The 10745-nt window shown below is 59.0% G+C and overlaps 2 protein-coding genes across 3 annotated transcripts in view; one reads left to right on the top strand and one right to left on the bottom strand.

Moving 5' to 3' along the window:
- Nucleotides 1-249: 249 nt before the first annotated feature.
- On the bottom strand, nucleotides 250-5955 carry IRX2 (iroquois homeobox 2). Of its 2 annotated transcripts, none has more exons than XM_012661479.1 (5): nucleotides 5449-5953; nucleotides 3681-4086; nucleotides 2675-3382; nucleotides 1851-1924; nucleotides 250-1100 (listed from the first exon to the last, which is right to left on the bottom strand). In XM_012661479.1, exons 1-4 carry the CDS (start codon nucleotides 5695-5697, stop codon nucleotides 1872-1874), a joined length of 1416 nt encoding a protein of 471 aa, XP_012516933.1. In that variant the 5' UTR covers nucleotides 5698-5953; the 3' UTR covers nucleotides 250-1100; nucleotides 1851-1871. The 2 variants fall into 2 exon arrangements, with proteins under 2 accessions (XP_012516933.1, XP_012516932.1); XM_012661478.1 differs by having other exon boundaries at nucleotides 564-1174; nucleotides 5449-5955.
- Nucleotides 5956-6570: 615 nt separating this feature from the next.
- LOC105824111 (chromosome unknown open reading frame, human C5orf38) overlaps nucleotides 6571-10745 on the top strand; it is a 16058-nt gene continuing 11883 nt past the window's right edge. Inside the window, 3 exon segments of the mRNA XM_012661477.1 lie at nucleotides 6571-6670; nucleotides 6673-6726; nucleotides 6729-6768. Of these exon segments, the coding sequence (XP_012516931.1) occupies nucleotides 6571-6670; nucleotides 6673-6726; nucleotides 6729-6768 (194 nt within the window).

Genomic DNA, 10745 nt, shown 5'->3' with positions numbered 1-10745 from the left:
GGAAACTAAGTCCCTCCCCCCAGACTTCACCTCGCATTTAATGTGAGTTATATGAAAAGGAGAGTTAAGAAATCATTCAGTAAATCTGAATAGTGCCAATTTGGATAATTCAGCTTTAAAAAAACAATTATTCCCATCAGCACTTTATTGTGGGGGATGTACCTCTCCATTATCCATATTATATTCTGCAGTTTAGCTTACTGAGGAGGTTCAATAAATCAGCATCAGAAATAAATATAAAATGCATAGGGGTATCAGATCATTTTATTATATTTTGCTTAGTTTTAAAAATTTACACTAACAAGTAATTTGCATATTCAGAGCACAAAAAAATCTTAATTTTCTTGCAATACATTTGTATATAAATAATCTAGAACCACATGTATCTTCCTATCACGCATTTTTCTATGTCTGCCTTTCTTTTTAATAAGCATAAGAAAGGAGAGTTTATTTCACACAGCTTTTCACTGAGAAGGGGAGGTCAGATCACCTGGAGGTCATCATCGCCTGGGGGCTCCAAACCCAACTCTCTCTTCTAGGAAAAATGAGCCCCAAACACCATATTACTGTAGACTAGTCTGTTTTTATTTACAATTTAAGATATAAATTAGTAAAGAATCCATGTTAAACAACCAACAAAGATTGTATAACCAGCAATGTTCAAATAAAAACCAGGCAGAATTTATTTACAAAAAGTTTAGATTCCATTGCAATACAACTTGCATAAATTACTAGAAGCTTTATATCATTATAAAAATAAATATCAAATTTGTTTCCACTTCTGAAGTACTCAAGTTCTTCAATCACGTTTTATTTCTACTGTGTACATCTTTTACAAATAAACTTTACAGTAAATCCTATCACACCTATAGAATATATACCGTGGCAATGAAGTGATCAATTCAAGATATCCTGAGAAAAACAGATTGTTTCCAAGAGTCACACATACATTGGGGGAGCTATACTATGCCGACAAATTCACGTATGTCCAACAACAGTCTGTTCCAATCACTAGAGTCTGTGGGTGGACAGTGCTGGGTGGATCCTTCTCCTTACAGTGGCACAAGATGTGGTCCGGATTAGAGATCTGGTGTTTGTATCTGTGTGTTTATGAGCTTGGGAAGGGAGAATGGCCTGCTGACTTTTTTTTTTCCAAAGCAATTGTGACACCTACCTGTGGACCAAGGAAAAAACCAAATCATCCCAAATCCTTCAGTTCCACACTGACACCATCACATTAGGAAATGAGTTGACCAGAAATGGTTCCACCTCTCCCATCTTCAAGATCTGTGATTAGTAATTTTGTCTAGTTGTAAAGCAACATATTTTTTGAGAAACTGCTGTGAGCCAGGAGAACTTCAGAGTCCTGTCTGGTCCACGTGGACACGCGGGAGGGCAGGGCTGGTAAAGGCTGGCACCCCTGGTGCCTCTCCAGTCCCAGCCTGTAAACATCATCTATGAAGGTTTTGAGACTTCGAGTTTCAGTGACACTAGCCCATCAAAGCCGGTGCCTAGCATGTGTCTAGCATAGTAAAACTGGCTCCAAATTGCATTCAAATGCCCAGATTTTAATAATCTATTTTTTTCAAAGAGAGAACAACAGCAGTGTTGCGATATATATTCCAGTTTAAGGAATGACTCTTCAAAACAGAACTTGAGCCAGAAATCGGGAATCTACAAAACAGAACAGACACTCTCCCGCTTTAAGGGAAAAAAGGCCAAAGGAGATTGACATGCTCTATCTTCCAACCTCATGAAAAGCAGCAAGAAAAACACATTAAGCGAGTGCACAGAGCGGTTGGTGCTGGGAGGCTCCCCGGGGTGTGGGAAGCACCAGGGTGCCCACTTACTTGCACGCCACGCTGGCCCTTCTATAGGTAGGGCTGGACGCCCCCGCCAACCACGGTGCAGCCCTCACCGGCATCTGTCGGGGGAGGGGCAGTTAGTGAGAACCCGACCCCACAGCCCGCAGCTCGCAGAGCAGACGTGCACCCACCCTCCCAGGCACCCATGCAAACAGCAGACGGCTGCAGAACCGGCTGTCCCTGGCACCACTATCTGAGACACCTCTGGTTGTGTTCCCTAATGCTCACTTCCGTCCCCCCTCGACTCCTCTAGCAGGTAGCCCGAATGCCGAGCAGCAGAGGCAACACAGAAACGCGAGAAGAAAGCCGATGGTTGTTATTTCCTGTTTTGAAGACATAATGCCTCTCAGAGTAACTGGGGACGTTTTGCTTCCTCCCAGCCAAAGGCAGAGAGGAGGCTCCAGCTGAGACTCCCCTTAACCCACCCGAGGCGCTGCAGCAGACCCAGGCGGGCACTCCCCCAGCAGGGACACGGGCTGTTGCCTGCATTTTGTGGCCATTTATGTCTGCTACAACTGTTTTAAAAGGCATGATAGTAACAGCAGTAAAACGAATAATAAGTGAATAAAACGTAAATAATGCCGGGGTGAGCCTGAGAAGAGCCCCCGCTCTCTGGCCTTACTCCCCCGCCCCGCTGCCCCTCGGTCCCTGTCGCTAACTGGGCTCACAGGAGGGCGGCCGGCCTTTCCCTCACTCCCCCAAACGGCTGGGGTTCCCGGCCCTTCCCGCTGCTGTCCCAGGAGCTCTGCCCGGCCAGGCCGGCAGCCGGCTCTCCCTCCCTGGGGACCCCGCGGCCACGGGCAGCCTACCTTTCTTGGGCTCGTAGCCGCCGCCCGGGGGCCGGTAGTGGGGCTCGAGCGGATTGGCGCCCGCCTTGCCCGCGTCGCTGGCCGCCTTGGGTGCCGCGTGCAGCGCCTCGCCGGGGGCCGCCGAGTTGTACCGCAGGAGCCCCTGGCCCTGCAGCGCGGCGTTCAAGTTCCCGTAGTTCGTGTAGTTGCCGTAGAAGGGCGCCGTGTAGTAGAGGTGGCGGCCGAGCAGCGGCGAGGCGGGGTAGGGCGAGCCGCCGGGCGGGGCCCCCGACGAGGCAGGCGCGGCGGCCGCAGGCAGCCCCGGGGGCGCGCAGCCCGGGCCCAAGCTCGGCTGCTTCAGGTCCGACGTGGCGATCTCGGCCAGCGACCACAGCTTGGGCTTGCTGGCGGGCTGCGGCGCGCCTGGCGACGTCCGGCTGCTCAGGGGCGTCTTGCCGCCGCCGCCCCCGCGGGGCGCTGGCTCCGGTGGGGGGCTCAGCAGCGGCGCCTCCACGCCGGTGAGCGGCGACGAGGTCACGGGCTTGGGCGGCGCCAGGCCCCGCTCGGCCTCCTCCTCTTCGTCCTCCTCGTCCTCCAGGTCCTCGTACTTGTCTTTGCACTCGGAGCCCGACTCGCACAGGGGGTCCCCGGTGCGGCACGGCAGCTTCTCCCCGTCCGACTCGGCTGAGCACGAGTGATCCGTGAGCGAGTCGACGTGCAGGCTGATCCCTGAGGGGGCGCGGGCATGGTTGGTGGCACGCGGGAACAGTGCGGGCACTAGAACCCCCTCCGCCCCACATCCTGGGGTACCCGCCCTCCCCAGGCGACCCCTCACCTCGCCCCAACCCCTGCCATGTCTGGGAGAGCTGGACCTCCCCAGGAAATGAGCGAAGGCAGCGGGCGGCTGGGGCTCAGCCCGGACCTGGGGTGTCGCGGGGCAGTGTCCCCGACCCCGGCTCTGCGCCCAGCCTGCGAGGGAAGGTCCCCGAGACCAAGACCGTGCGCCGGCCGCGGGCGGCCCGCTCACCTTCGTCCTCCGCCGATGTCTCATTGCCCTCCTGCGCCTTGTCGGGGCTCTCGTCCTTGCTTCTCGCCGTGTCGCCCTCGTCCTCGTCCTCATCCTCGCTTTTGTTCCTCGGGGCCCATGTCATCTTGTTCTCCTTCTTGAGGCGCCGGCGCGCGTTGGCGAACCAGGTGGACACCTGCGTGAGGGTCATCTTGGTGATGATGGCCAGCATGATCTTCTCGCCCTTGGTGGGGTAGGGGTTCTTGCGGTGCTCGTTCAGCCAGGCCTTGAGCGTGGCTGTGGCGTCCCGCGTGGCGTTCTTGCGGTACGCCGGGTCGTTGAGCTGGTACGGGTAGGCCGCGCTGCCGTACGGGTGGTAGCTGATGGCGCCTGTCATCCCGGTCGTGTGCGCGTCGTAGGGAGCGCCCTGGAACCAACAAGAGCCTGTGAGTGGGGTGTGCGGGGACCAGGCAGGCATCGACCCAGCGCGACCCCTCCGCCCGCCCACCTCCGCCTTTCCCTCTGCGAGTCTCCCGCTCTCAAGCCGCCCTTCCCGCAGCAAAAAAGAAGGTAAAAAGCAGTGTGATTTAGGGCCAGCTGTGGATCACAAAAAATACTGTAGTTTTATTCTCGATTTTTTTGAACTATTTCACTTTCCTAAGATGACTTATCTTCCCTTAAATGTTCCAGAGCGGCGCGCACAGATGTTCACACACTTACACGTGTGTGCACACAGGCCTACAGGTAGTTTCTTGATATCTAAATTTCTCTGGATGCTTCAAGTGCCACTGCCTCACCCAACTCCCTCGTCCCCGCCCTTATATGGTTAAAAAAATACCCCAAAGCCCCACTCCGCTATTCACCGCTCTAAAGCTCTGCAAATCCAATTTGCAACTCAGAAGCCAGTCACCGTTTCGAATTCTTCAAATACGCGGTAATTAGCATTTTAATTCACCCTTTAACGTTTAAATTCGAGACATTTGCAACCCTCGCTTAGGCCGCTGCTACTCAGTCGCTGCCCTGGAATTCCACCGAGGGCCGGCAGTGGCCACAATCCCCGTAATGGCCTCAATCGCCCATAACGTGGTTCGCCGAGGGCCCGGCCTGGCCCAGCTGCGCACCGGAGGCACGAGAACCGGCCCCGGGTTGCGGGAGCAGGAGCTGCTCTCGATGCGCTGAGGACTCGGGCACTTAGCGAGGCACACGCCTGCCCAGACGTTTTTCCGAAAGCAAGGTCTGCGGGCAGATTAAGGCCCGAGACCAGGGCGCCTCGGGCCAGGATCCGGAGTTGCAGCCGGATGCTCCGTTTCCTCCCCTAACTCGGTGACCCCGCTGCCCCAATTCCCCGAAAGTGAATGCGAACTACCCAGCGGCCGCCCCAGAGGCCCCAGTGGCGCCGTCCCTCCCACCCCACGCCAAGGCGGGCGAGTCTTCGGCCGGATCCGGACCCCTCACCAGGCTGCGATGCCCGAACCAGGGACAACCCACCGCAGACGCCAGCCACGGCAGAGTCTCACTTCCCAGGTTCCTGGAGAAAATTATCCGGCGAGCCAACGGGGAGCGCCACGGGGCGCTGGGCCCGGCCAGGACTTCCCCTGCTGAACGCGCTGCCCGCCACCCCGGCCCCTTGTTCCGCCTGCGGCGCGGCAGACAGAGCCGGCGACTCCGGAGCCACCGCCCGCGCCACATTCCCTGCGGTCCCCGCTCACCGATCCCCACCCCACGCGGCCCGGGCCCCACCAGGGTCCCCACGCCCCGGTGTCCCGCGTCCCGAACAGCGCACGGTTACCATGTAGGACGGGAAGCCGGCCGCGGCGGCGGCAGCGTCGGCCGAGTACTGCAGCGGGCTGCCAAAGCCCGTGGCCGCCTGTGCCGTGAAGGCCGCCGAGCCCGGGTACGGGCTGAACGCCGAGCCCGACGCTGAGCGCGCCAGCTCCTCGCTGCGCGGCGCCGCCAGCGCCGACGCGCCGTACGCCGGGCACGAGTAGAGCGCCAGCGAGCCGGGCGCCTGGTACAGGTAGCCCTGCGGGTAGGACATGGTGGGCGCGGGGCGCGGGGCCCGCGTCACGCCGAGCAGCGGGCTGGGCGCGCGGCGCCCTCCATCCACGCCCGGCCGGGGCGCGGCGCGGCGGCGGGCACCCGCGCCGAGGGCCGACGCAGGCCGGCCCGGGCACTAGCCTGGGCGGCCCGCGGGCCGGGGGAACGGCGGGGCGGCGGTGGCGGCGGCGGCGGCGGCGGCAGCGCGGAGCCGGTAGGCGCAGCCGCGCGCCAGGCCGGCGGTCGGGGTTTGGGGGAGTCTGGAGTCGGGAGTGAGGAGTTGAGGAAGGAGCGCTCGAGTTTCCGAGGGACATTGGAACGCGGAGCTGTCCGTCACGCGCTCATCTGCATATTCGGGTGCCCGCCCCTCCCCTGCTCCGCCCGCTCCAGCCGCCCGGCGGCGGCCGGGGGAGGGGCGGGGAGCCGCGAGGGGAGGGGCGGGGAGGGCGGAGGAGAGGGAGGCGGGCGCGAGGGAGGGACGCGAAGGCTTTTGTGGCGCAGCCGCCTCTCTCGCAGCTCCGGCCCCGGCCCGCGGCCCTGCAGCCTAGCCAGGCCGAGCTGCGTGCCCCGGCGCGCACCCCCCACTCGCGCTTACTCCAGCCACGTCCCCCTACCCCGCTCCAGGCGGCTCCCCCAGCTCGTCCCAGCCACCTTCTTCGTTCCTCCTCCCTTTCCCCCTCCCCCACTGCCCCGCCCCCCAGCTCGGCTCGCTCGGACTAGCAGAGGCCGCCCGCAGTCGGGCCGGGCCGGGTCCACTTGGGGGACGCACGGCCCGTGTCCCTTCTCCACCCCAGGGAGGCAGGCCAGCCGAGATGACTGAGTGCCGGACTCCGGCGTCCAGTCCGGAGTCGCAAGGAAACGGGGAGGAGGCAGGATGGTGGCAGCCACGGCCTGGGTCCTCCTTGGGGTGGTGTGCGGGGCTCCCACTCCCACCTTCCTCGCTCTGCTCTGCCTCGTGGCTGGAGGCTCCCCGCGCCCTCGCGTTCTGGCGGCCTGCGCCTCGCACCCCGCTCCGCCCAGCATGGACCCGGATGGGGGGGCCTTGGTTTCGAAGTGCCAGGAGGGCCCTGAGGTGAGCAGCGGAGACCCCGGTCCCTTAATGACAGGATTTTTCTCGTTGGGAACGTGTGGCACACACCGCAATGCTTCGCTCGTTAGATGCCATCCGCCAAAGGAGTTTTATTGTATTTTGTTTTGATAAGTTGACTCCTCTTTCGGATTTGTGTTGGCAGGACTCTCGCGGAGATGACGGCCACCAGAGAAACCGCGTCTGGCAGGATGTGAAGCCTCTTCGCCACCCCCGGAAGAGAGAGGAGAGGGCAGCCGGCTGATGGCCCTGGCACAGTGGGCATCACAGGTAGCTCAGGTAACATGTGGCTCAGGAGGTGCCTCACGGGCTCAGAGGCAGGGTGGTTAGACACGGTCCCTGAGACTCCAGCCTGGCATGCTCCTCCACCCTTCCCCCACCCGGGGACAGCGGAGGAGAAGAGGATATCTGGCTACTCAGCCTGAAGGGTCACCTATGGGGGGCGCTCAGGGGGTTCAGAAGGCCTCAGGTGTGTACTGGCCCCAGTGGGGGCACCCACGCGACAGGTGCCTCTTCCTCAGAAGCCATCTCCAGTGGGTGCAGTGGAGGTGGGAGGCCGCCGGGGGCTGGGAGCTGGGCCACAGCTCAGGCCTGCAGCTGGCACCCCCAGCCGGTGGGTGCTGCAGCCCCCAGGTCGGCCTGTGAGTTCAGGATGTGGCATCCTGCGACCTCTGGGCTGGGCCGGAAGAGCAGGCTAGGCCGCCAGCCCGGTCTGGGCAGGGCAGCAGGAGACACACGCAGGCCAGTCAGGCCGCGGTTGTCTTTCTCCAGGAGAGAGGAAACCAGTTGCAAAGTGCCCTGTTGTGCTTGACAACTCCCTGGCCCCAGGCTTGTCGCTCCCGGTAAGTGCTCCCAGGCCCAGGACCCCTCTCCCTCCCAGATCCCGGCCGCACCTGCTCTCCACACTGTACCCACCCTCCCTGTCCTCTGAGTGCACACCCCCCCATGACCACCAGCCCTAGCACACATGCACGCCACTTCCACACACTCGGGGTCACCTGGAGGACCAAGCGGGCGTGTTTCAGGTGCGACTCCACGTGGGACATGTTAATTCAGTTCAGGGCAGATATTTTAAATCAATAATTATAGAGTTGAAAGCAAGAGAAGTGGGAGAGAAAGAGAGAAAAAGAAAAAGAGATACCTCAGTAGCCTGGTGGGGTGAGCCGCTGTCAACATATGTAACAGTTTTGGTTTTCCTGGGAGGAATTCCTCCAGAAAGATGCAGGAAGGAGATGCCCACACACGGGGAAACAAACACAAACAGCGGCAGATCCGATTGCAGCCCTTTGGGGTTCACTTCCAATCATATTGGTTTAGGTGAAAAAAATTGGGTCTAGTTTTTCTCACCCGAGTAGACTAGCCCTGAGTATTTCCATTTCTAAAGACCCTTCCTGCTGTGGGGTCATTAGCATTTGGGGCTTTTCTTCCCTCCCACCCTCCTCCGGCCTGACCTCCCGCTGGGGCAGAAGAGAAAACACCGACTTATTACAAAAACATCCCCAGTTCAGAGCAGGACCTTATGCTCTAGATACAGTCGATTTTGACACCAATTAAATGTGTAGCCAGACAAGTGCACTTGGAGGCTGTGCCTTGTCCAGCGCGCATCTCCAGGATGGCCTGCCCTTCCCCTCTCCTGAGCCCAGCGCCTGAGTCTGAAGACGGCCTCTTCCCTTCCTGTGTGTACCTTCCCCCCAGCAATTATACTCCTCCGCCGAAATCTAAATTTTCCATACTGCTGCTGCCTGGTGCTAATAAAAACCGTCTACCTCGCACTATTACACAGTCGACTCGCACTACACGCTGTTTTTATTGGTGGTGACTGTAGCAAATTAAAATGCCTACGCAGAGACATTAAAACTTGCGCTTTTCATTGTTATTGGAATATATAAACTCGGCTTTGCTATAAAGCTCTCAGATTTTTAAAAAATCACTTTTCCTTTTCTTAGGTTAAAGTTGACTTTGTCGTCTTAAAAAAAATTGGGAAAAACACCCCGCAAGTGTGAAGGCTCCCCGTGGTGTTCCTTGCGAGGCCGCCTACGGGGTGGCCCCGTGAGCTCGGATTGGACTGGGGTCCCGCGGAGAGGGGAGGCCGCGGGGAGAGGGTGGTGGCGTCCCGGGCACCACAGCCGCCCCCAGCAGGGCCCTGGCTGTTTCGCTCAGGGGCGAGAAGGGCGCTCAGGCACGTGGGGCCGCCTGGCTGAGGTCCGGCACTTCCCTGCTGCTGCTTTAGGTTGTCATCTGAGCTGGGATGACGGCGGGAGCGAGCAGGGACCAGGAGCTGCCGCGAAAGCGGGCCGTTGGTGCCATGGCCCAGGCAGTGAGTGGCTTCAGGCTCATGTCGGATCCTCCCCGCTTTGCCCAGGGCTGTGTGTGTGTGTGTGTGAGAGAGAGAGAGAAAGAGAGAGACAGGGAGAGACTTAACGTTGTCGTAGTATTTTTGTTTCTTGTGTTTGCAGTGGCCTGAGCATTTAGAACCAGTCGATGTGGACGCGCGCCTCTCAGAGAACCGGGTTCTCCTGGGAGGCCCAGCGCAGAGAAGGGCCAGACACACACGCCTGGGTTCCAGGGTCTTCCCAGGAGCGTGGCCGGCTGGGTAGGCCCAGCGCTGGCCAGACTTGGTTGCACCCTGGGGGGTCTGGGGTCCGGGCAGGCGAAGGAGGCAGGCCCGAGCCCTGTGCGCGGGCGGGCGGCGAGGGGGCGCTGTGGGCCAGCCTGCGGCCTCGGTCTCAACACGGTGGCCCAGGCTCTGTCCCCGCGCCACCGACTGGCGGCGGGTGCCCCCGCACCTGGTGTTACCGCCTCTTCCCACGTTGTGTTAATTCAGGGAAGAAGAAAACGGTACCAGGGCATTTCAACAAAACCTGCGCGTCTCGTGACCGTTTGCTATTCTGTGTCATTTCTCTGGCCTGCGGTGGACTTTGTAAGAGTTTGGTGGAAAGATAGCCCCAATTTTGGGGCATGTGATTTTTTTTTTTTTTTTTTTTTGGCAATTGAGATTAAATATACACATTTTACATGGGTTCCCCTTGGTGAAATCACATTGCAAATGTAAGTAGCGTCCATGTATCAAATCACAGTCCTACTGTATCCACGACCAAGACCCCTCCTGTGCCAGGGCTCCCCGGCGGTTTGCGGAAGGACGGACAGCGAGAGTAACGTGGGAGGAAGATGAGAAACCGGGCTCTTCAATTTCCTGCTTTTCTTTTCTGTTTTTGAAAAGAAATACGTCTTTACACACTGTACAACATTTAAATCAAAATGAAAGGTAAATCTCTTTCAAACTTCGTTTACAGCTCTCGGCAGTCTGTGAGTGCGTTTGGTTGGATTTCAGACGCAACGGTATTTCCAGGTTCTCAAACCGGCGTCTGATGCTGGAACGTTTCCCTGGAAAACGCGCAGCCAGGAGACTCCGAGGGAGGCGGAGGGGTCCGGCGCTCCTGTCCTGGGACAGGCGGGGTCTGCTCCAGGTTTTCAAACGGGCCGCGAGGCCTGGCAGCCCTGGGCAGGCGGGCCCACTGCGGGGACAGAGGCGCGGCCACTGGGGGCCTGGAGGGTCGCCCTCGGGGTGGCCGGGCTCCTGGATCCAGCACCCCAGGCGCGAGCGCCCTTTCCCGTTCTCTGGTTGTGTATTCTAGGGAGCGCGTTCTGTTAGCCTGCTCTTCACTCGACTGTCCTGTTTTAGCTCCAGATTACTGGCGGTGTCGTCACTGCTAACTTGTCCCTCCCGGTTTCCTTTAGTGGCAGCAAAATTCGCCATCCTCTGACAGATGCCCCTCCTCCGATGAGCTTCCTGAAGTTTCTCTCTGGTGCAGGGTCCGGAAAATCCTAATTTCTCCATTTCTCAGCAGCTCTCTGTCTCTGTTCTTCTTCTCTCTTTCCCTGCTCTCCCGCGTCCTTCGCCTGGGGCTCTTTTCCTCTTCTGCCGCCCCCCCCCCGCCCCCATCACTCTTGGGGCTCCTTTC

The sequence above is a fragment of the Propithecus coquereli genome, unplaced genomic scaffold (genome assembly GCF_000956105.1).
Source record: "Propithecus coquereli isolate 6110/MARCELLA unplaced genomic scaffold, Pcoq_1.0 Scaffold711, whole genome shotgun sequence".
In the NCBI taxonomy this organism is placed as follows: domain Eukaryota; kingdom Metazoa; phylum Chordata; class Mammalia; order Primates; family Indriidae; genus Propithecus; species Propithecus coquereli.
This window is presented reverse-complemented; position numbering and strand designations above follow the sequence as displayed.